The 27045-nt window shown below is 44.0% G+C and overlaps 1 protein-coding gene across 1 annotated transcript; it reads left to right on the forward strand.

Annotated features, from left to right (window-relative positions):
- Positions 1 to 11898: 11898 nt before the first annotated feature.
- On the forward strand, positions 11899 to 26429 carry LOC146059167 (aquaporin-5-like). Its single transcript, XM_083171289.1, has 4 exons — positions 11899 to 12267; positions 17121 to 17285; positions 23924 to 24004; positions 26217 to 26429. The coding sequence occupies exons 1-4, from the start codon at positions 11899 to 11901 to the stop codon at positions 26415 to 26417; spliced, it is 816 nt and encodes a 271-aa protein (XP_083027415.1). The 3' UTR covers positions 26418 to 26429.
- Positions 26430 to 27045: the final 616 nt, after the last annotated feature.

Below are 27045 nucleotides of genomic sequence, written 5' to 3' on the forward strand. Positions count from 1 at the left end.
GTGCCTATGGAACACTGGGTGTTCCCATGGGTGCGAGCCCTCGCCGCAACCCCACGCCCCATGTCCCACACTGCTAGGTGCGAACGGGCCGGCAAATAAGCAATTCACCGTGCCCACTCACACCAAGCGGCTGCACATGTGCATTTATGATTATGCATATGCGCAGTCGCTAAACATCGCTCCCCTCTGCGACCGCGCAGGGGAGCGCGCCAATCAGATTCAGGGCCTTAATGCAATTTGAAAGTATCCAATTTAGATTACATTCATGGCAACTCTTCCTGGTATTAACTACTATACATGACTGATGTAATTGTATTGATGTGTGCTGTAACATATTGGGCTAAATGTAATAGGATGTGAGAATCAGAAAGTGGGAGATTTTGGGAGAGTTTTCCCATTTTTTATAAAAGCACCAATCAATTACATGGCAAAACCAACTTGGTTTTTGAGTGTAACTAATTTCAGCTCTAAAAAATGGGAAAACTCTCCCAAAATCTCCCACTTTCTGATTCTCATGCTATATTAAGGCCCCCATACATCGAGGCGATTTGGTCTGATTTTGGCCGATTGCGACCAATTGGCCTGTTAAATCAGACCAAATCGCCTCTCCCTGACATGCAGTCGTGTCAGATACACGGTCCTGTGCACATTGGACCCGACTAGGTGGTCGGACCGGCTGGCCGTCCGACCACCCGTTCTGGGGCGGGTGGGAAGCAGGGACGCATGCGATCCATGTGATCCATCACAATGGCCACTTGTTTCCAACTTTTTTGCAATTAAGTAATTAAATGTTTTGAACAACTACTTGGCCTTTCTGTCAACTTAATATGCATACGAAATAGACACAAACACATTGATTGCTCAGGAACTCAGTGTGCAGTATGAGAAAGTCCATTGCTAGGCCTTGTATACAAAACAGCACGTACTGTACATCTGAATATGCATGATGTGTATTTTGCATAATTGAATAATTACTCCAGATCTGTGTCCCAAACTGAATAAGTCAGGTGATAGGCTACTGGAAATACTGCTTTAGAAATATGCATGATGTGTCATTTACATGATTTAAATTAAGTTTGCAGTGCAATGAAAAAATACTAGAAAGAGAACAAATATATGTTCTTATTGTATTGACATATGTTTCAAGGAATATTGTTACTCCCTAACAGGACCATTTTCTTGCTCCGATATTTGTGACTTGCTAGTACTTTAAATGTATTGTCTTTGTGGTTTGTGTACATTTTAATCTGGGTTTTTATGTACATTTATATTTTACACACTATCACATTAAGCTACACACAACGACAGTGATATATCTGCCCATTACATACTTATTAACAATGTCTTTATTTTTTTTAGAGATGTGCACATCATCTATAATTGTGCTGCTCATTCCTAAATTTGCAGACAGTGGCGCTGACATCCACACTGGGCCCAGATACATGGAGGGGTGTATGGCCAATGCATGGAGGTGTGGCCAGCCCCCCTCCTCAATTAATATTTTTTAAAGTGTCTCCTTCACAGCCGCACGCTGCATGGGTGGGAGCCACCTGGTGAGGAGCAGGGTACAGCAGACACTGTTGGGAAGCTACTGCTGCTGTCTACAATAATGATAGGTGGGCCATAGAGGGACCCGAGCTCTTCCAACAGGCCCAGACCCAGATAAAGAGTACCTGCTCCACCTATCTCTGCCACTGCTTTAAGAATGTGCAGAAATGGTATAAGGTGGCTTCTCTATGAGTAAAATATCAGAAATGTCAGACTCACACATAGCACTTGTGGATGCCCTTAGACTCTCCTCGGGGATTTGTGACATTTGTGTACACCTATTTATTCTCTTCTAGACTCTAAGGGCTTGATCCCATTACTTGCAATGAATTTGCATATGCAAATCATCACTTCACAACTACTTGGATTTGCACAAAAGTGCTCACTGCCCCATAGGGTAGAGAGCAATATGAATTTTGGCTAAAACCAGCCTGCGGAGGGCAAAATCAGGTGCCATTGCCAACATTTAAATGACATCTACAGTAAGTCAGAAAGTGTCATACTGTGAAGAACATCCCTTATTGACATCAGTTCTAGAACCACAACTTGCAAATAAAGACCAAGGTGCCGGGCTTTCATTGCCACTGCATGTGCTGTTGGCATATATATGTTTCCCAGCACTTTTCCTTTATTACAGATTTTTTTATTTTATTCAACATTGTAAACTATTATTTTGATATCTAGTGCTCTGGCTTAAACCTTCTTGGCCCATGAGCATTAGCTTTATTAGATGTTACTAGTATCATCATGACTGCCAGTAGCCACAGCACTAGTACTTGGTTGCTGGTACTGCTCTTCTGTAAACTGATTACACTGATTATGTAATCTTGATCCATATCAGCTCACAGAACTTATCAGGAGCATATCTCCCAGAGGCAATGGAGTCTCCTGTTGACTGTCTATCTATCTAGTCCTGTTGACTGTCTATCTAGACACTGTAAATCTATCAACTGTTACCAGGGCCCTCAGGCAGTGGGGCCCATTGTTGGTTTCCCCTGCTGTCACGTGAGCCAGTCTAACCATGTCCAAGTAGCATCCACATCCTGGTTTCACACAAAACAATACCACTAATACAAGGTGTATCTTTTCCCTAGGATCTGTGCACTCAACCATATATAACCTTGTGTCTCCTGTGTGATAACTGTACTGTCTAAGCTATCTCTGCAATAACTGCAATGTCTTTGCTCATACTGTTACCTACCTGGCTGCTGCAACGACCAGTGGCGCCGCTGATGGCTGCCTAGGCGCTGTGCAGCTTGGTGGGTATTTGTTCCCTATGTGATAACTGTACTGTCCCTGCTCATACTGTTACCTACCTGGCTGCTGCAATGACCAGTGGCGCCGCTGATGGCTGCCTAGGCGCTGTGCAGCTCGGCGGGTATATGTTCCCTGTGTGATATTGTACTGTCCCTGCTTATATTGTTACCTACCGGCTGCTGCAATGACCAGTGGCGCCGCTGATGGCTGCATAGGCGCTGTGCAGCTCGGCGGGTATATGTTCCCTGTGTGATATTGTACTGTCCCTGCTTATATTGTTACCTACCCCCCCCCCCCCCCCTGGTTGATGCTGCACTGTAAAATCCACTAAAAATTCCTATTGTGCGCAAGCATACATGGCCAATAAAGTTGATTCTGATTCTGATTCTGATTCTGAAATGTGCGATTTTCAGACCTGAAAATCGCACATTTTCAGGACTAAAGAAATCGCATCAAATCGCACCTAGTCGCACTATTTGGGCCGTTTTTCGCATCTCATTAAATATGCGAAAAACGGCCCAATCTTGCGATTTTCAAAAGTGCGATTAGGTGTGGTAAAAATCATGCGGTTTTTACCGCTACACATAGAATGTCACCCCTGGTGCGGGTCCCCCACCCCTGTTTTTTCTCCAATAATGATTATTGAACAGTTTGTTCACACAACTTTGATATTAACAGAAGGATTGAAATAATGCATTCATTACAAGCTCCAAGTATACTTCTGTGTCAGATTTACTGTAGCACATCTGGGTTCACTACTAATGACAGTATGTGCCCGTGTGTTCAAGGTACTAGGAGAAAGTGAACAACAGTTGAATAGTTAAAGTGATATTACAATATATGAGAACATGAAAAGAGATTCTAGTTTCTCAGAAATTAAAATACTAGGAAATAGAATACACACAGTCTAAGCGGCAGGTTAGTCACTGTTTTGATGGTGATGTCATCTTGTCACTTATCATGTAGTGATCAAGATGATTCGTTAATCATGGATATTATCTGAACATGATAGACTGGTGATCTGTTGACATAAGAGTACTGTACATGTACTCACATGAGGCACTGTACATGCTGTTTAGGAAATTAGTAAATCAACATTGCTTTGCTACAGTACATCAACTTTTCCTAATAACAAAGAGTCAAATACAACTTGTCATATGCTGTGTTTTCAGCTATTGACTTATATGCAGTGGTGGACTTTCCATAGGGACTGCGGAAAAGAATCCCCTCAGTAAAAATCCACAAATATCCATAGCTTTACTCTGGCTCCACTCCACAATGAGTATGATCAGGCAGGGGGCAGGAGACAGGATTGGTGGTGTATGGCTTCTGACTGGAGGCTCTTCCTGCTCATCCCACAAAGGATTAGCAGGTTCAGGAGGGGGAAACTCCTCAATCCATGGGACTGCCAGTCCAGAGAGCGATTAGCAGTAAGAGCTTCCAGCAGGCAGCCCATACTGTGCTGATTCGCTGGCTATAATCTGCTTCTGGAGCCTGCAAGCTGTACAGCCCTAGAAGCTTAAGCTGAATACTCACTAGACAACCATCAATTGGGCTGATGACCAGAAGCAAAATGTATTGCTATGATTTGTTTGAGGGAGGAGGGCACCAAACTGGTATTTTGTTTTGGGCCCCATGATGACTAAATCGCCTCTGGTGCTGGATACCACTTTTCAGGGGATCCAAAGCTCATTGGGTTTGATTAATATATGTACTGTAAGTAAAGAAAAAAGCAAACAGCTGGGAAAAAAAAAACGGGGTACTTGTTTCCTATCTGGGCGCCTGCTAAGTTAATTGCGCACCATGCTATTCTCCGTAGAGAAATCTGATCGCATCTCATCGTACACATACACGATATTGAACGATGCGATGCGATGCGATTTGATTTCCCATAGGAAACAATGTGAAATGGCTCAATTAAGCCAAATTATAATAGGAACAATAGTAAATGGGCCAAAAACACCCCTGAACATTGAAATGTCCCCCCAAAAGTAGTTGACGCCACCCCGCCATCAACGTGAACCCGAAGCGTGGCGAGCGGCGGCGGTGCGCGTCCTCAGACCTTTTCATGCCCTACTATCCACTAGGGCGTGGAGTGAGAATAGAATAGTGTGGCGAGCGCAGCGAGCCACCGAGCCCGAAGCGTGGCGAGCGAGCGAAGCCTCGCGGGCTTCCCAGGTGTCCATGGCGACGCGGACACCTGGGAAGCCCGCCAAGGGACGCGTTTACCTGTGAAGGTATCCGCGTCCCCTCGCGGGGCTCGCTGCGCTCGCCACGCTTCGGGCTCGGTGGCTCGCTGCGCTCGCCACACTATTCTATTCTCACTCCACGCCCTAGTGGATAGTAGGGCATGAAAAGGTCGGAGGACGCGTACCGCCGCCCCTCGCGGGCTCGCTGCGCTCGCCACGCTTCGGGTTCACGTTGATGGCGGGGTGGCGTCAACTACTTTTGGGGGGACATTTCAATGTTCAGGGGTGTTTTTGGCCCATTTACTATTGTTCCTATGATAATTTGGCTAAATTGAGCCATTTCACATTGTTTCCTATGGGAAATCAAATCGCATCGCATCGCATCGCATCGCATCGCATCGCATCGCATCGCATCGTTCAATATCGTGTATGTGTACGATGAGATGCGATCAGATTTCATTACGGTGCCGTACGTAGAAAACCTGGGCGCCCAGATAGGAAACAAGTACCAAAAACGGTACTGCTTTCCTAGCATGGCGCACACGATCTAGATTGTATGTGTGGGGCTTATATCTCAAGCATCCCATGCATCTTATGTGTTTGTGCGGTATAAGATGCATGAGATGATGCAATCGACGCGATCAACGAGATTTTTACATTGGAATCAATGTAAAAAGCCCCCAAAACCCCAATTTTATTTGCTAACCCCCCTCCTCATGGGTGAAATGGCCCCCCCATTGGTAACGCCACCCCACTATTGACGCCAACCCGAAGCGTGGCGAGCGCAGCGGTACGTGTCCTCCGACCTTTTCATACCCCCACTATCCACGTCGGCGTGGAGTTGATTCTATATAGTGTGGCGAGCGCAGCGAGCCACCGAGCCCGAAGCGTGGCGAGCGCAGCGAGCCCCGCGAGGGGTCGCAGAATACATGTAAAGTAGTCTGCGGGGCTCGCTGCGCTCGCCGTGCTTCCGGCTCAGTGGCTCGCTGCTCTCGCCACACTATATAAAATCAACTCCACGCCGAATTCACATATACTGTAGCGTACACTTTATATTCCCTGTCACATATACTGTAGCGTACAATCTATATTCCATGTCACATATACTGTAGCGTACAGTCCATATTCCCTGTGACATATACTGTATACTGTAATGTACAATCTGTATTCCATGTCATATATACTGTTGCGTACAATCTATATTCCCTGTCACATATACTGTAGCGTACAATCTATATTCCATATCACATATACTGTAGCCTACAATCTATATTTCCTGTCACATATACTGTAACGTACAATCTATATTCCATATCACATATACTGTAGCGTACAGTCTATATTCCCTGTCACATATACTGTAGCGTACAATCTATATTCCATATCACATATACTGTAGCCTACAATCTATATTTCCTGTCACATATACTGTAACGTACAATCTATATTCCCTATAACATATACTGTAGCGTACAATCTATATTCCCTGTCACATATACTGTAGCGTACAATCTATATACCCTGTCACATATACTGTAACATACAATCTATATTCCCTATAACATATACTGTAGCGTACAATCTATATTACCTGTCACATATACCGTAGCGTACAATCTATATTCCGTTACATATACTGTAGCGTACAATCTATATTCCCTGTCACATATACTGTAGCGTACAATCTATATTCCCTGTCACATATACTGTAGCGTACAATCCATATGGGATCCGGTCAAATAATTGACAGTGTCTAGTTCAACAGTCAATAGATGGACCACTATTAAAAAGGATGACACACGAAAAATAAGTATTTTTATAACCGACTTGTTCTCACTTCACAATCCAAGTGGGAATAGAGTTAAGGCCCTCATACACAGGTCTGATTTAATCTGATTCTGACGGATCAGGCTGATATACATCAGATAAATTCGGGCCAAATCAAAAATATTTGACAGCAGGTCTGATCTGATGCGCGTTCCTGTGTGCATGGGATCGGATCCTGTAGATCATACGTGCAGCATGTATGATCTATCGGATTTTAGCACCCGTGATGTGTCGCATCTGATTTCCCTTGAACTCCCCCGGCAGCTCACTGGGAGTCCTTTGACATGCAGACAATGGGTCCGATTCAGACCTGTTCATTATGGGACAAATTCGACCTTGTCCCTCATGGTCCGGGTTTCACACTAACTGAACCGTTCACTCCATAGTGGGAGGGAAGGGGACCGTCAGGGGGCTGGAGCAGGGGAACACCCAGTGTTTTTTGGGCATTCCCTCAAAACAGTGGGCGTTCCCCTCTCATGATCACCCACTGAATTTCACAGACCATGCATCAGTTTCTGTTCTGCGTCTCCGAGCAGTAACCTTCAAAGGGACATATGTGCTGTGTAACAGGGACGCATGTACAGACTTACATTGGCCAACTGTCTGGCACCAACACAGCGTGTGTCTCTGAATCAGGCCCTACTGTATGTGTTTTCCTTCAACTGTATAACTTATTTACATGATACTATACTGCAAACCTTATTCTAACCTTTAAATGCACTTAGTTGACAATTTGTGGTATGAAATTACAGACGAGCAGTTTATGACATCAAAGAAGAGCTTTTGCTGTGAGAATGTGCACATTTTGGGACTTATAAAGGCAGGTGTCCCAAAAAGATGTACATTGCATCAGAAAGAAAGAAATCAACCAACTTTATTGGCCATGTGTGCTTGCGCACACTAGGAATTTTTTGTGGATTACAGTGCAGCATCGAACAGGGATGGGGTATGGGGGGACATTACATAAATTTTTTAAGACATTACGGGGGAAATTTACTAAATGAAATTTGTAAAAAAAATAGGTGTATTTGTATCCAGAAATACACTTATTTTTTACATTTACTATCCCGAAAATACGGCAATTCGTATTTGTATTGATTGCACATCAATACGAATATGAATTGCCGTATTTTCGTGACGGTAAGGGGGAAATTTACTAAAGGAAATTTGGGTACTTGTTTCCTAGCACGGCCACCACGATTTATATCGTGGTGGTCATGTCGGAAAAAATCGCGTCGGTCGCGTCGGGTGCATACCAAAACGCACACGACGCGACCGACGCGATGTACCCGATTTCTCCATAGGCTTCAATGTTTAAATAATTTAACATTGAAGCCTATGGAGAAATCGGGTCTCCATAGGCTTCAATGTTAAATTATTTTAACATTGAAACTGAGTACATTTAACATAGAAAAAAAAGGTAAATGGCCCAATATGGGCCATTTCTCATTGACTATGGCCCCGGCATGTGTGTAAAAAATAATGGCCCCCCATTGTGGCCGCCACCCCCACGATTGACGCGAACCCGAAGCGTGGCGAGCGCAGCGAGCCCGCGAGGGGCGGCGGTGCGCGTCGTCCGACCTTTTCATTCCCCTACTATCCACGTCGGCGTGGAGTTGAGAATATATAGTGTGGCGAGCGTAGCGAGCCACCGAGCCCGAAGCGTGGCGAGCGCACGCGGATACCTGTCAAGCCCTGAGGGACGCCCCTCGTGGGCTTGACAGGTATCCGCGTCCCCTCGCGGGGCTTGCTGCGCTCGCCACGCTTCGGGCTCTGTGGCCCGCTACACTCGCCACACTTTATATTCTCAACTCCACGCCGACGTGGATAGTAGGGGAATGAAAAGGTCGGAGGACGCGCACCGCCGCCCCTCGCGGGCTTGCTGCGCTTGCCACGCTTCGGGTTCGCGTCAATCGTGGGGGTGGCGGTCACAATGAGAAATGGCCCATATTGGGCCATTTCCCATTTTTTCCTTCGTTAAATGCACTCATTTTCAATGCTAAAATATTTTAACATTGAAGCCTATGGACAAATCGGGTCCATCGCATAGGCTTCAATGTTAAAATATTTTAACATTGAAACATTTGGACAAATCGGGGGCATCGCGTCGGACGCGCATAGGCTTCAAAGTTAAAATATTTTAACATTGAAGCCTATGGGGAAATCGCGGGCATCGCGGGCATCGTGTGCCTTAAAGTTAAGGCACACGATGCCCGCGATTGTGGCCGTGCTAGGAAACAAGTACCGAAATTTGTAAGAAATGAGTTGTATTTGTATCCAGAAATACACTTATTTTTGACATTTACTTTCCCGAAAATACGGCAATTCGTATTCGTATTGATAGCACATCAATACGAATATGAATTGCCGTATTTTCGGGATAGTAAATGTCAAAAATAAGTGAATTTCTGAATACAAATACACCTATTTTTTTACAAATTTCCTTTAGTAAATTTCCCTCTACATGTGGGAAACACATTACTGCCGAGCTGCACAGCACCTAGGCAGCCATCAGCGGCGCCACTGGTCGTTGCAGCAGCCAGGTAGGTAACAATATAAGCAAGGACAGTACAATTATCACACAGGGAACATATACGCCGCCAAGCTGCACAGCAACTAGGCAGCCATCAGTGGCGCCACTGGTCATTGCAGCAGCCAGGTAGGTAACAGTATGAGCAAGAACAGCACAGATTATAGCAGAGACAGTACAGTTATCACATGGGAGACATGGGGTTACATAAGGCTGAGTCCACAGTGTTCCTAGGCAGCCATTTGCGGCGCCATCTTCCTGTAGGGAAGGCCAGAGTGTGGTGGGGGTGGAGAGTCAATGAGGCTGGGGGAGAGGCAATGATGCCAGGGGGGTGCCTCTGCTGCTGTGCGGCCGGATGGGGGGTGAGGTGATTCTTCCGGCCCTGGGTCGTGCCGGTGTGATACAAGTCCTGCCAGGATCCACAGGCTGTTCCACCTCTGCTGCCACATTGCCTCCAGGACAGACAATGACATCCCTGGGATCCCCAGGCTGAGCCGCTGCCCCATCCTATCAACATTTATATATATTTATATGTATAAAAAAAAAACACACTGGTCCCAACAGGTAACAAGAATGGGTACTTGTGTAGTTTCACAGCGGCAGTTATGTAGTCAGCGTAACGTCCCTGTCAGAATCAGCTTAGCGTTCCCGCAACCAGCGTAGTCAGCGTCCCTGTCAGTATCAGCGTAGTGTTCCCGCCCGTTCGCGGCTAGCTGGAGCTTATGCAGTTAGCATAGTCAACGTCCCTGTCAGTATCAGCGTAGTGTTCCTTCCCGCTCGCGGCTAGCCAGAGCTTACATAGTTAGCATAGTCAGTCAGATATCCCTGTCAGTATCAGCGTCATGTTCCCACCCGTTCGCGGCTAGCCAGAGCTTACGTAGTTAGTGTAGTCAGTCAGCGTTACGCAGTTAGCGTAGTCAGTCAGTGCTTATTACATTTTGTGGGAACCATTGACCATTTTAACCTGCCTGACATGATAGGTGTGAATGTGTTCCTAAAACATCCCCACTATCCACTTCTGCAGTACACATCCTCCCGACCTGTTCACACCCCCACTATCCATATCGGCGTGGAGTTGATTTTATAAAGTGTGGCGAGCGCAGCGAGTCAACGAGTCCGGAGCGTGGCGAGCGCAGCAAGCCCCGTGAGGGGATGCAGAATACTCGCCACACTTTTTAAATTCGACTCCACGCCGACATGGATAGTGGGGGTATGAACAGGTCAGGAGGACGCGTACCGCGTCCACTCGCGGGGTTCGCCACGCTTTGGGCTGGCGTGGATAGTGGGGGGTTTGAAATGGAGGCATTTACCAGTATATAATATGGAGCACTGGCAAATGCGTCCTTTATTGTGCATGAGACGCACTTGTGCATCGCACCTCCCCTTTGTGCAGGAGACACACGCGCTACCGAACCCCTAACCCTGTCTGTCTCCCTGAAGCAGACATGGGCAGGGTTGCCGTTTCCTGCAGCAAGAATTACTGAGACACATTGCCTCTCTGCCGGCATCCGCCAGTGCAGGGGATCTGGCAGTTACTGGCTCTGTGTGAGAGGTGCTCACTAGGCTTGCCAGGGATGTCGGGGAGAGAGCTGCAGCTCGCGGGGACAGTACGGTGACTACGCTGCCTGACGGGGACACAGAGCTGACTATGCAGGACTGCTGCGGGGACACTACGCTGACTACGCTAGGCAGCCATAGGGTTACGCTCACAACGTAGCGTAGCCTGCTGCCGTGAAACTACACAAGTACCCCCCAAAAAACCACATTGGACCTTTACATGAAAAGAGACCAGTGAATAACAGTCGAACTGGTGGTGGCTGTAAACTGGTTTGGGCATCTCTAAATCTGGGGGCACACTTGAGAACAGCTCAAGGCACACTAGTGTGCCATGGTACAGTCAAAGGCGTAACTACCATAGGTGCAAGGGGTGCAGTTGCTATGGGGCCCAGAGCTGCAGTGGGGCCCATCTTGACTGTATAAGTTATATTTTCTATATACATTTATCACCAATATTTGGTATTTAGGGGCCCTTACAAACTTTTGCTATGGGGCCTGTGAATATCTAGTTACGCCCCTCGGTACAGTTGTTGAAAAACACTGGCATACCACTGCCCCATACTGTATGTCATTCTGATTCGGCCAGTGTTTACCCACCCTCAGGAAATAATTCTGTTTGGGATAAGCCACAAACATACAATGTTAAAGGAGCCCATTTATCCTTGCAGTCCTCTTAGCATAGTAATTCTGTATAGAAACATAACCAAATCAACTTTTTCTGACCATTAGTATTTACTTGCAAGCAGCTGGTGAGTTATGATACGTTTATCAATGTAGGAGGAGTCTCTGCAGGAGCCTGGAGCTGGAAAGTTTTGTACAATGATGGATGAAAGTCATTACCTGAGACCTGGGTTCCACCCCTTGTAACATTGCAATCTTCCTCTCTTGTATATAATTTGTTGCAGTGTTCATAGACATATCATTAATTGAGATCAAGAGAAGGCAAACATTTGAGAAAGGATCTGCCAGGTTATCTTTCCCCATTCGAACATGATGTCTATGAAGGAAATGTGCACTGAGCCCTTCTCAAGGGCATTTGCAGCAGAACTACTGGGCACTTTGATATTCGTCTTTTTTGGCCTTGGTTCCACTATGAGCTGGCCATCTGCTCTACCGTCAGTCCTGCAGATCGCCGTCACTTTTGGCTTGGGTATAGGTACCCTCGTCCAGGCCGTTGGGCACATCAGTGGCGCCCATCTGAATCCAGCTGTGACTTTGGCTTTCCTGGTGTCATCTCAGATCTCCCTCTTACGCGCTGTTTGTTACATCTGTGCCCAGCTGTTGGGAGCAGTGATCGGAGCTGGCTTACTATATGAGTTCACGCCTTTAGAATATCACGGCAGCTTTGGCGTTAATGCGGTAAGTTATCAACAATCCAATCAGAATATATATATTTTTTAAAGTTTTATTTTTTAGAGATTTAGTTACTAACACCTGGAAAGACAGAAAGCGAAATAAAGTACCAACCAATTAGTTTCTATCTGCCATGTCACAGGGTGTGTTTGAAAAATGACTGTTAGGAGATGGCTGGTTGGTACTTTATCTCTGCTCGCTTGTTCTCCCTCCAATATTTAGACCTATCAGATAGCATCTATTATCTTCTAGAATAGTGGTTCTCAAACTCGGTCCTCAGGAACCCCCAACAGTGCACATTTTCCAGGTCTCCACACAGAATCACAAGGGAAGTAATTAGCCCCACCTGTGGATCTTTTAAAATGCATCAGTGAGTAATGAGTGCACCTGCAGGGTGGCCTGCAAAACGTGAATTGTTGGGGGCTTAGGACCGAGGTTGAGATCCACTGTTCTAGAAGGCGCTAAATAAATGAGAAGTAGATTCTGATTGGTTGCCCATAGCAACATCCCATGTGAAATAGAACTCCAATCTTAGTCATTCCCCCCTATAAAGTAATTTAAATGGCATTTAAAAAAATGTATCTCTCCAACATCTAATATTCTCAGTGTTGAAAAATGTGTGTCTTTTGCTTATACTGCAGCTGTAAATTGTGAATATATTTTTAGTCTAGTTAATAAACCGAAACGGTGTCTTTCCTCCGATATGTGTCGAGAGACTTGAAATAATGCGATTTGCTTGAACATCATAACTTCACGTCTGTAAAAATATGCTTGAACTATGAAGAAATAATAAAAAAGATACACAATAAAAGGGGGAAGAGAAACATGGCCAAGAGCTGAATTTGATTATATCTCGGAGTTTTCCAAGAGAACATAATTAAATTCTTTGTTTCTGCAGGCGGCAGAATGTATTGCTAAATGTTAAAGTTAGAATGTCACATCTTTAAAAGCCTTTTACTGAATATTTCCTCCTGCATAGAAAAACGTGGTGACAACTTGATGGACCAACATTATTCATAGGCATTCATTCATTAAAGAAGTTCTAGACGAGATTAATCAAACATTTAAACATTAATGAGTTGTAACTGAACACATGTTCATGTTTTTAAACACACTGTGTAGGAATACAATGAGGACATTACACGTAAGACAATTAGAGTTCAGTGACACACAAGTGGATATAATGCTTTCTATGCATCACATAGACTTCATGTTCATTCATCATCCCATTCTGTGTCTTCATTATTTAACAATCATCATTAGGATGCATCACACAATTAAGCTCTATGGGAGACGTGAGCTCTCAGAGCACAGGTCTGTTACATTTACCATGTTTAGCTGCAATTGGCAATATTCAGGGCAATGTTTCCGGTGTTTCAGGTGAAATTCCACATTGGTTTCATGACCTCATCCATATTGTTGCATATGCCACATGCAATATATTAATTATAGAGACTAATGGGCTGATTACTGGTTTTCAATTATAGCTATGGATCATTTTTCAACAACTCCCAGTGAATATCGCAACTAACTGAAATTATTAGTTATAGTTGTTGTCCTGACGATAACCCTTGGGATGATCTCATTGTCCTAAGGTTCAGCTACTGTACAGAGAACACGGAAGTGTTTAGGCATTTTCCAACAACAATAATGATGATTATGATGACAATAATAATAATAATAATAATAATAATACATTTATTTATATAGTACTTTTTGTCCAACAAGACTCAATGCATTTTAAAGACAATGCATACTGTATAATACAGAAGATTAAAGTAATACAGCAATAGACAACTTGCACAGACATAGAAAATTGCAGGATTGGCATAGTTATTTTGGGTAACAACTAGGGTGGCCAATCTTGGGATCGGTGGGATCCCGGGATTTGGCCCCCAAAACACCAGGATTTCAATCCCCGGATTGGAGTTTCCAATCCCGGGATTTGGTGATTAGACTGCGCATGTGCAGTCTAAGTGAGTACTCAGATGCTACCCGGCTGTTCCCTATGCCTTGTTTGCGGCTCTGCGCAGAGTGATGGTCAGAGGTCACGCTGCGCAGGCCAAATAATCCATCCATCAGTCCACAATCCTGGGATTGAGCATTTCTCAATCCCGAATTCCGGGATTGAAAAAAATGCCCGGGTTGGGTTCCCTAGTAACAACTTCTATGGGTTGTTTATTCCACCCTCACAAGGTACCAGGTGAGCCAGCCATCTTGGGTTACCCTGGGTGGAAAAGGTTACCCCTAATGTATTGATAGCAGCATCCTAATGCTCAGATTAGGGTCCCCACCAAATGTTAGGTCCAGGTATTTTTCATTCCTTAGAAGCTCGCCAGATGAGGCAGCATGCGCTGGATGCACTACGAAGGATACACTGTGGGAGATGAGCCATACAAGGGCCCAATGCATATATGGGAAAACTGACACACTTGTGTAGCAGTTTGATATACCCTGCATGAAAAAATCCACATGAAGCACATCCTGCCCCCGAAGGAACCATCTAAGGTATGCATGTCCAAACTATGGCCCTCCAGCTGTTGAGAAACTACAAGTCCTATCATGCCTTGCCACAGTTTTGCTATTAGGGAATGGTAAAACTGTGGCAAGGCATGCTGGGATGTGTAGTTTCACAACAGCTGGGGGGCCACAGTTTGGACATGCCTGATCTAAGGCAACCCCTGATCCGGTGTGCACTGCGTAGGCCACTGCTGGTAGGGTATGCAAGCAGTGGAGGTACGTATTACAGGATTAGCACCCAATGGGATGGAGGTATGCTGTAAGGAGAAAAAAGCACATGGTACAAGGGAAGGGGAAGTTGGGGTATCTTCATTTTGGTAAAATTGTAAATGTCCTGGTCTCATGGTGCTATAAACGTAATTTACTGTCAAATATGATTCATATACATATGATATCTGGAAATCAACCAAAACACCTAGTTCTGCGCAATTCATAAGGTCAACAAAGGCTGCTAGTAAGAAGTCCAATCCCCTGTCCGCCTTTCCCAATGGCGGTAATTCAAATGATTCATATACAGTACTTCCATTATCCTTTCCCCTACTTCGTATCTTCTTTCCCCTCTTCACTTACTGCTCTAACTTCTGTATGTATATTCCTCTTTTACCAACTGCATTTCTTCTCTTTTCTGTCCCCTTTTTCCTATTCACTAATTTCAGTTTTTCTTATTTCCGAATTCAAAATGTTCATGCATGTTATCTAACAAAGTCAAAGTTGCTGGTGCACAAATCAAACTCCCAATTTAATGAATAGTGCAATAAAATTTAGCATTTTTTAGCGAGGTTCTTCGCTTATTTATGGCCATAAGTAATGGCTTGCCCACCGCGTCTAGGTGACCTCAATGCTGATCTCATCGATTCAGTTATTTAACTTTCCCCATATATTTTTTGAATTTTTTTAAATTATGTATTGGTTTTATAAGCAGCCTGTAGACTATACCATAGTTGATTTAAGTACTACTTATACCTGTTACTTATTGCAATACTTAGCAGGGGAGTTACTGTATATTGCTAATGGGTGTGGTTCAATAGATCTATAAAAAGTCAATAGATCCACCCCAAATGGTCAACATGTGAAAGATGGAAAGGGTCAAAAGGTCAACACAAGGTTTTTTTTTTGTGACGTCCTTATGTGTTTTTAACAATATCTATGCCAAATAAGTGAATATATTTACCCTTGTGTTCTCGCTTCGCTCACCACACATCGGGCAGGTTACTCTTCCCAATCGTACCCCACTCGGATGGCAAATGATAAGAAAGATGAAACAAACGAAACATACAAAAAATGTGTGTATACCATATGTTTGTCAGCCATTGTCATGTGGCCTTTTCAATGTGTTACCCGTAAGCACTGTCTACCTTTTAGCAAATGACCTTGTTGACCTTTTGACCCTGTTGACCTTTTACATGTTGACCATTTGGGGCCGACTTACTTATCTTTTTTTACTGTACAGCATACCATTGTTAACAACATTATAGTTTATATATTGCAGAATAGCAAGGTTTTCCATCAGCACAGTGAAGTGAAATATGACATGGACATTTACACTTGTGCACGGTGGTGAGAGACACTGATTATACTGAGATGATATCTCAGAGAATAAATACCAAACAAATGGCCAGTCAGATACAATAAGGGGGGTACTCAATCTGGTCGGCAATAAAAAGTGGTGAACTTTTCATTGCCGACCTTTTTTAAGTGTCGACTTTCTGATTTTGACCTAGACCACAGGTCTTCAACCTGTGGCCCTCCAGATGTTGTGGAACTACATGTCCCAGCATGCCCTGACAGTTTTGGCATGATCTTATAGGAAAAAATGTGGCAATGCATGTTGGGACATGTGGTTTCACAACATCTGGAGGGCCGCAGGTTGAAGACCCATGACCTAGACATTGTCAACCTAATGAACTGTACCCAATTTGCGGATATCTGAGGCACTGGCCAGATAATTGTTTAATGGATGCCCAGCTTTAGGTAATCATTAGATTGTTTTGTTACATTTTAGTGTGTATACTACACCCCTTTATTAAGACACTGATGATATTATCCATAGCCTGGGCTTTAGACACTGCATTGTAAAGAAGAAAATAATATTATTGTTAACGATATAATATACTTGGTTTAATCTTTTAATTCTCTGTGATAACTATGATGCTTTCTGCAATGTGATATTATAATGGGATCATTTAGTAAAGAAGGAAACATTATACCGAACAGGAAATGACATTATAATAATGAAAGCACGTTTGTATCTGTAAACTGGTAAACAGAGAGTAATGTGATCGCGTTCAGATGCCTTTGGGATAAGGAATGTAATGAAGTATTTGATACATGTCTTTCAGCCAAGCAATAATGCAACAGAAGGACAAGCCGTCACTGTGGAAATAATCCTGACCATGCAGCTTGTGCTTTGCATCTACGCCTCCACTGATAGCAGACGCGATGACAACGTGGGGTCCCCATCAATTTCTATTGGTCTCTCAGTTGTGCTGGGTCACCTGGTTGGCGTAAGTGCTGTTATATACTTATTATTAAAGAGAATCATCAGTATATATATATATATATATATATATATATATATATATATATATATATATATATATATATATATGTCTTGATAAAGGGCATAAGAGCCAGAAACGTTGATATAACTCCTATTGAGTCTGCCATTTAATATTGCCGATACTGCTGCATAGAGTATATATAACCAACCAGACCTGCAGGGAGGCGGGGACAAGGCTGATGTCTCAAAACGGGGGCTAAAATTATGCAAAATGACGCAATTTGCATAAATTTGCATCATTTTAGTCCCGCCCCCTCCCACAGACCCACAAATTCCGGCATCTCTTTCAGTAGCTCCGAGGGGGAGAGGGGCCTGGGGGGCATGCAGGAGACTTGCCCACCTTCCCAGGGGGCCGGGAGGGGGACCCAATTTTCGGGAGCCTCCCGGCCATTCCGGGAGGGTGGGCAACTATGTATTTTATATATATATAGATATATATATATATATCTATATATATCTATACAAAAAATATAGCAGACACTCACCGGACTTGCTTGTAGCTTTTTTTAATAAGACATCACCTTAAGTGCATAACAGTCTCACGCTGGAGAAAGCAGGAAGGGGGTCTTGAGAAAGGTCCAGCATGGGACCGAAACGTCGACCTGTACCCACTGTTATGCACTTAAGGTGATGTCTTATTAAAAAAAGCTACAAGCAAGTCCGGTGAGTGTCTGCTATATTTTTTGTATGGATATGGAAGCTCCAAAATGGTGGTGACTTTCTGGCATATGGCACCCCGGCTGTTGAAGTGGATTGGAGAGTGCTATCTCTACACATATGGATATGTATATCTATATATATAGATATCTATCTATCTATCTATCTATCTATCTATCTATCTATCTATCTATCTATATCTATATCTATATATATATATATATATATATATATATATAAGCTTTGAGAAAAGGCCTGGCACTCCTCCAACTAAGCACAGGACCCAGGTGCCCTCCGGATCGGTAGTATAGAAGTTTTGATAGAAGAAAACAAACGCGGCACTCTGGGAATTTTAAGCATAAAACGTGTATTGTAGCAAAGATAGCTTCCAACGTTTCGGGGTTTGTGTCACCCCTTTGTCAAGGAATATTGTGCAATAAAAACATAAATCAATGTGCTTACCTTTATCACATAAGTGAGAGGGTGAGCCTGTCACGTCTGCGGGCGTGCTGGGATCAAACAGGAAGGAGAGCGACGGTGATAGGCGGCGGATATCCTGCCTATGACACGCAGTGTGGAGCGCAAGCGGTGGGTTGCTATGGAGATGATAATAAGCAAGCCGCTGACGCGCGTCCACTGATGAGATCCCAGGTTTACCCTGGCGTGACTGGTTCACCCTGTAATATACAAAATAGTGTGAAATGTGCAATTAACATCTGCGTTAATTTCAGATGTAAATGCACATTTCACACTATTTTGTATATTACAGGGTGAACCAGTCACGCCAGGGTAAACCTGGGATCTCATCAGTGGACGCGCGTCAGCGGCTTGCTTATTATCATCTCCATAGCAACCCACCGCTTGCGCTCCACACTGCGTGTCATAGGCAGGATATCCGCCGCCTATCACCGTCGCTCTCCTTCCTGTTTGATCCCAGCACGCCCGCAGACGTGACAGGCTCACCCTCTCACTTATGTGATAAAGGTAAGCACATTGATTTATGTTTTTATTGCACAATATTCCTTGACAAAGGGATGACACAAACCCCGAAACGTTGGAAGCTATCTTTGCTACAATACACGTTTTATGCTTAAAATTCCCAGAGTGCCGCGTTTGTTTTCTTCTATCAAAACTTCTATATATATATATATATATATATATATACTTGCAATGTTCAGCCTGGGTGCCTTCTGGGATAAATTGTGGAATACAGCGCAGACACAGGCAGCGGCACTCCCAGGACTTTTTTCTTTAAGTGCTTTTATATAATCCGACATTTCGGGGTTCTGGGACCACGTTTTCAAGGTGTATGACAACAAATTAGCTTCTAGGGACTGCGTTGTCTGCAGCCCTAGAAGCAAAACAGAGCTTGCAGAAAGGACTCCCATTGGATGATGTATCTGGCGATCAAAGTTCAGTCTGTGATTAGCAGATAGTGCTTCCAGTAGATAACCTCTGCAGTCACTGGGCTTATTGATAGTGACCGATTTTTACTGGACTGTGGACTGCAGCCCCTAGGTCAAATCCACCTTTGATCATACTATATTTTGCACAGCTGAAGTGCTGAAATCCACAGCCTAACAAGGTGTATGTAAATAGATACTAGCATTCTGGATCTGTCATATTCTGGATCTTAAGCATCAAAATGCATGAAAAGTGTGAGTAAGGGGACCACCCATCTGAATACACACTGAACATGAACAAGAACACATGCTTTACTGGCAGGGAATGATGTGTCCATATAGAAGCTACAGTAGCAGCAGTGGCGTAGCTACGTGTTGGTCGCCCCCCCCCCCCCCCCCCCTGCCGCCCCCCCCCCCCAAGCACCCCAACCCCCCTGCCCATGCAAACCCCCCCTCAATCCCCCACAGCCTTACAATGGCTGCCCCCATACAGCAGACAGTTTCAGAGAACTGTGTGCTATATGGGGGCGGCCATTTTGTGGTGGTCCTCAGCAGAAGAACGGAGCCGCCAGGACCAGCGAGATAGGTAAGTCTGCGGGGGATTGGGGGGGGGGGGGTTTAACTATAGCACCGCAGCCCCCGGCGCCCCCACATGCACAGCGCCCCCCAGCGGTGGCGGGGGCTGCTGTGCTATAATTACGCCGCTGAGTAGCAGGAATGTATTGTTTAAGTAAGGGGAGAACCAGGTCCACATATATTTCTATTTTGGGTGTGTGAGTGCATGATTTTGGTCACTGTCCTGTAATTTGCTATGTATCCCATTGTGATATGGCAGGGGTGGCCAAACCTGTCCTCAAGATCTACCAACAGTTCATGTTTCTCAGGCAACCTGTGGATCTATAGTAAGAATGAATGCAGCATGTTTGAAAATGCGACAGTTAGTAATGACTACAGCTGTGCACCAGCTAGGTCCTTGATGGCTAACCTTGACACTCCAGGTGTTGTTGAACTACACATCCCAGCATGCTCTGCATCAGATTTAGTATGGCCAAATAGCAAAACTGAAGCATAGCATGATGGGATGCGCAGTTCAACAACAGCTGGAGTGTCAAGGTTAGCCATCAAGGAGCTAGGTGATTTGGAATACATGGACCGTTGGTAGATCTCGACTAACGGTTTGGCCACCCCTGCCATATGGTTTCTCAAAGTATTTCTGTAGAATGCTGCTTGGATCTTAACACTGTCTCACTGTGCAGGTAGATGCTAAGGAAAGGAGTAACCAGAAAACACTGTTGCTAAGTAACAGCTACATTACAGTTACTGGCAGTCCGTCTGATCTCTGACTCCTCACAACAGTGTCAGGGATGCCAGTAACAGAGTTCCAACAGTAGACATTATTCATTATTTAACAGATCCTCATGTCCTAATTGGCCATGTGTATCCTACTAATCAGATCATTGATATGATCAAAGCATGGCTAGAATGTTTTCATTAGAAAGAGATGACTTTTGTGATCTGGTTTGTGACAGTGCACTCATGGCATTATGTTAATCAGGAAAGATTTGCATGTGACAGTGACCTGATGTTAGCAGAGAAATGATTTGCTGTTCCAGGCAACCACTTGAGTTTCTTTCATTAGAACTTTACACATGTGGATAGAACAAGATGTGTACTGAAACCGTGAACACAACCACAACACGAGCAATGTTTATAACAGCTGTAGGTGGTATTGTGAACTAGGGATGTCCATGGTTGCCTTTGCCATCGATGTCAAAAGTGCAAAATGGGTGCAATGTGTGCGGTGCACACAGGCCCCTGGGTAGAGTACAGGGGGCCCACACTGCAAGCACTGCACCTATGTTTTGTGTTACTTTTCTGAAGTCTCACGCCAGAGCTACATGATGGCGGTTCAGTCACGGCAAAAAAATCAATGAAAAATTGTCTGATGAATTTGCAGTATGAATTTAGTCTCTGGAACGTAGTGGGCAACATTTTAATGGAGATCTGCACATGCTCAGTAGGCTCTGGCAGGATGCCAGAGTCTACTGCGCTATGAAAAGGATGGGACTGTGTGCAGACTCTGTTAACAACACCCCTGTGTCGGCTTTACAACTTCACTTTAGTAATATATAGGGTTCAACCTCATATATCCCAGTTCTCATTGTCGATATTCCAAATATCGAATTCACATATTAAATCCATGTATTGTCATTTTTCCTATAGCTACAACTTGGTGCAAGGGGATTTGGGTACTTGTGTATTATCACGGCGCCCATCGCATCGCAGACCATATGGTGGTATGCGATGGTATGGTATGCGATGCGATGTTCTGCGATGTTCCACGATGTCCCCCGATGTCATACAATTTTGAAAAATTAAAATTGTATGGCATTGTATATGGCATACAATGCCATACAATGCGATGCAATGCAATTATAAATTGTATAAGCACCCTAATGGGGGTTTACAATGTTAAATGGACCCCCACGCCACCCCCACTATGAACGTGAACCCGAAGCGTTGCGAGCGCAGCGAGCCCGCGAGGGGCGGCGGTATGTGTCCTCCGACCTTTTCATACCCCCACTATCCACGTTGACGTGGAGTGGATTTTATATAGTGTGGCGAGCGCAGCGAGCCACCGAGCCCGAAGCGTGGCGAGCGCAGCGAGCCCCCCAAGGGGACGCGGAATACATGTAAAGTAATACGCGTCCCCTTGCGGGGCGCACTGCGCTCACCACGCTTCGGGCACGGTGAGTCGCTGCGCTCGCCACACTATATAAAATCAACTCCACCCCGACGTGGATAGGGTATGTGTATGAACCACCCTTAAGATTTGCCCACCCTTCCAGGAGGCTGTGGGGACCAATGGACAGCAACGGGGAGGTGCCGGGGACTGGCGGTTGGGGATCCGACCACTAGACCCCTGCTAGACACCAGCGGCTCCATCTGTAGTCTTGCCTACACAGTCTATTTTTCTATTCAATTACAAATCAGCATTGAATGCGACTGAAAACCGTTCATTGTCTATTTGATTTTTATTCGATTTGACCATATAGTAAAAATCTAAAGCTAGTCTGAGTCACACCGTGTGAATGGGGCATAAGAATGTAACTCCATAAAAAAAAAAAACCTAGAATTGTGTAACAGACTGTTACAAGTAACATATGTTCGGTTTATCAGATTGTGCAATGTTTTACAGTGTTCTTCAAACTTTGATACTAATCTGTGAGACAGGTCACACACACTGTACATGTGCATAGATGGATAATGTACATTAAAAGATAGTAATTCATAAACATCTTAAACTAATGTATAATCATTTCCACAAGATGCTGAAAATAAATAGTTCTTGTTCCAGCAGTATGTCACAGAAACAGATGGAACCCCAGGAGTAAGGATATAATTTGTGTCTTAAGGTGCCCACACACTAGAAAGATCTGCGATCGTAAGATGTGTGCATAAATTAGCCTTGAAATCTTTTTTCCGTCCCCGAAGCGCACATCTTTACTAAAGATTTTTCGTAAGATCCCGTGTGCATTCCAATGGATCTTTTGTTAAATCATCTGATCTTTTGTGCAGCACGTAAGATCAGAAGATTCAGCTAAAGATCCACAGGAGCGCGCATCGGACCAAAATCGGCCGATTTTCGACCGATTATCGGTAAACATCGGACGATTTATCTGAAATCGGCCAATCGACCCAAAAATCGTTCTAGTGTGTGGGCACCTTTAGATTCTGTGAGAATCAGCCATTTACTTTGACTGTCTATAATAATCTGCATTAAATCCTCAATACCTATTTACGCACATGAATTTGACTATATACTAATATATTTTGTACTGAGGAACATCTAGAAATGTCAACTTGTGAAACTTAAGAGATATTGATTTTGCTATTCACTTGCTGATCTCAATTGAAAACTACAATCATAAGTATCCAATCTGTAACATTAAAGCATACCTGCTGACCCGGCGTAGACAGCTAGGTCGGCATTGCAAAGAAGATGCATGGCATGTAGGGGATGTGCCATTGGGTGCAATGACATGAAGGGGCAGAGTGGGAGCATGTCTGTGAAATCCTGTAATTGTAGCCACGCCCCCCACTACACAATGGGATCACACATCAATGGCTTCTTCCAATGGCAGGGGTTATGTGCGGGTGCGGGGAGTGCAGAGGGGTGTCTGAGAGGGTGTGTGTGTTAACCACCCTTGAGATTTGCCCACCCTTCCAGGAGGCTGGGAGAGCCACCCAAATCTGCAGTAGAAAAATATACAATAGAGCTTTAGAAAGGATAGCACCCAGCATGCTCTACCGGTGCATTAGTAATATATGTATAATGTGCGCGGTGATCACTGAGGAGTACAGGTGTCGTTTCTTAAATCTAAGTAGGAAATTAAATTATTATGCTTTAATGAAATTGAATAGAGTGCCAATTATAGTCAGATGTTAGCTTGTACCACCATATATATTATTTACAGTACGGGATACATTAACTCATCTCTTGATTTTTTCTTTCATGTAGATTTACTTCACCGGCTGCTCCATGAATCCAGCTCGCTCATTTGGGCCAGCGCTGATTGTAGGGAATTTCAGCATGAACTGGGTAAGTAGTCTATGTACATGTCTGCATCAATCCTAGGTCTTAGAGCTTACTCAGGGACTCAGAGACACATAGGGGTTTATTTACTAAGATGGAAGTTCTATTGAAGAGAAAGTACTTCTTATTTATTTAGCAACTTCTTGAAGACAATAAATAATTTTGAAATGGATGGGGGAGAACCAGATGGTTTCCCGCCATCGATGGTATAGAACCACATGATGGTTCTTCACCCTCTCCTCCATAATGCCGAGACATGGAGCATAGCTCTGCCCCTGAGTTCATTCTGAGCTTTTGATTGGCCAACAGGTCAGTCAGTGAAAGTACAGGGATGACCATTGGGTTGTGCAAACATTAATGGTCATTTATTGCATACTATGCAAGCATCAATGGGTACATGTCATGTCTACATTGATGGTGACCAATGATGATAGGAATGCTGATTGCCATACTCCTCCCTCTCTCTTTTACTTATGCCCTGCACCTCTTAACCATGCTACCCTTTCAGCCTCTGTTTCCATCTCACCCAATGCACCTCTCACCTCTTGTACCTTTCTCTGCCTGCTTCCCTCTCTCACCCCCTGTACTTCCACTCCATGCTTGCCTTTGGGTGACATTGCGTTACCCATATTGACATTATTCCTCCAGTGCAGTATGGCCATAATGCACACAAAGGGATCACATGTGTCTGTGCGATTGTTTGAGGGGCACAGAATGTGGTTTATAGCACACTACAGGGGAAATTTACTAAGATCGAATGGGTACGAATACAAGTATTTGATGTGAAATACATCCGGTAAATGAGCTTTTGATAATTTACTATCAGCCTAATTCAGATGATTTGTCATATTTATATATTGCAAGATCAGCCAGATTCGGGTTTACGAATAAATACACCATTGATAGACTGAGGCCATACAGTATATGGCCATTTCTACGGTGGTGTGCACATTTACTTTCATCTGTAGAGCAGACTTTTTACAAAAGGTTCCCTGGCCAAAACATTATCACCCTGGCTGGTCAGCCCAGGCCGGGCCTCTAGGGGAGTGGGGACCCGGATCTGCCACCCTCCTCCTCTGCTGTGGGTGGCAAACGGATGGCATAAAAGTGTAAAAATAAGAAATAAAGTATTGGATTATGTTGTGGAGCTACAAGAAGCAGCAAGCCTCCCCCACATGCAGGGACTTGGAGAAACACAATTGTCCCAGAATGCGGGGTATTAATGGGCCCGCTGGTTCTTGTAGTTCCACAACACAACCAATACCAAAATAAAACACACACTAATAAACTTTAATACATACTGCATAGACACATACATATTTACATATAGGGTCCACCATAGGCCTGTCCTCTTCTGCAGTAGAATCCATTGGGGTACTGTGAAAATAATTATACTCACCATCCCCTCCGGCTTAGATTGCGTCCTCTTCTGTCCATATAGCATCCACGATTGAAAACAAATAAACCGAGTACCCCATGTCCACCAGACTGAGGAGCCGAAAGTGTGTTCATACTTGCAGCTCCACCCCAAGAATGAGGGAATCCCCAGTGATGTAATTTACTGGATCCACCCTCAGCCACTCAGGAGCGGGCTCCAAGAGGAGCTTTGCACCCGATTGGCTCTCCACGGCTCCATAGAAGCCCATGTTAGGAATTTAAAAGGGCGGCTGGAGGAAAATGAAATGGTATACCATACCACTGTATGCCACATTGATTTTAGGTTCTATTACATATCTGTATGAAGCATAGGCTCATATGCAACATACATTGTCAAATGATTATACTGAAGGCATTTTCAGCGTCAAGTGAGAGGAATGACCGCCAAGGAAGAATTTCTGTTAATATTTTGTTTTAGATATTGTATGAATATTAATGGGCACACTATATTGTGTAAATATGAATACATACACAAGTATTATATACAAATTAATGAGCACACTAACCTTTGTGCGGTTTCAGTTTTACACACTAAATTGTTCACAGACATATTAGGATGGTCTTGCATCACATCGATTCCGATACATCTTGCAACTGTGTACAGAACACCACCGACCAACCAATATGCCAGCTGCATGAACCGCTTACAATTACATCACTTCCTGTTTCTGTTGCCAGGTGTGCTGGTTGGCATGTTAGTCGGTGGCTTGGTGTTTATGCAATCTGTACATTTTATTATGATGAGCACAATTTAATATAGTATTTTTTCTCTTGTGTGCAGATCTTCTGGATTGGACCTTTTGTGGGTGCCATATTAGCATCACTGATCTACAACTATGTCCTGTATCCCCACGAGCAAAGCTGTTCAGAGAAGTTGTCTATTTTCCTGGGAAGAATGCCACCCTCAGTGGAAGAAGAAGAAGAATGGGAAGAGAGGCAAGAACAGCCTAGGAGAAAGTCAATGGAACTGCAAACATTGTAACCCCTGACAATATGTAGAATAGGTCAAAGTGCTGTAATGTATGTGAAGAATACACGCATGAAGGACAATAAACATATTTCATATGTAATTCAGTATTGGATAGCAGTTTAGGGAACTAAAGATATCACATATATAGTCACCCAAGCTCCGATCCAATGGTACGGTATTGTGCTACTATTCTGAGCCCATATTATAATTACATAGAATTTTATATAAATAAGGACACATATTTAATTGGATATGTTTTTATTTTCCATTTTAAGGGGGTTTTATGTCTGAAATATTTGAATTATGCAGGCAGAAAATAAAACTGTAAATAGGAAACTTATGGGAAAACTATAACTAACGTCAATGTTCTACAGTAACTCATTGGAGGGCGAAACAATTAGCCCTCCCAAAAAATATGAGGAAAGGAACAGGAATTTTTCACATTATTTAACTGATTTATGTCATCTTTCGTATTGTGCAATACAACTGCCCTCCATTTTTTGCACACGATCGTTTTCAATTTTTGCCCCCCAAAAAACCATGGGATCCATCATTATTTCACGGACCGATGTGTTTTGTGATCGTTGCAGCAAAAAATGGACTGATGAGGATCATGTATTTTAAAAAACAGACCAGGTTT

Source organism: Crinia signifera, chromosome 2 (genome assembly GCF_055691185.1).
Source record: "Crinia signifera chromosome 2, ASM5569118v1, whole genome shotgun sequence".
Lineage (NCBI taxonomy): Eukaryota > Metazoa > Chordata > Amphibia > Anura > Myobatrachidae > Crinia > Crinia signifera.

Coding starts and splice junctions, on each gene's coding strand:
- LOC146059167 (XM_083171289.1), top strand. CDS start 11,899: ATGATGTCTATGAAGGAAATGTGCACTGAGCCCTTCTCAAGGGCATTT. Junction 17,286..23,923: donor TGCTGGGTCACCTGGTTGGC/GTAAGTGCTGTT, acceptor TCTTTCATGTAG/ATTTACTTCACCGGCTGCTC. Junction 24,005..26,216: donor GGAATTTCAGCATGAACTGG/GTAAGTAGTCTA, acceptor TCTTGTGTGCAG/ATCTTCTGGATTGGACCTTT.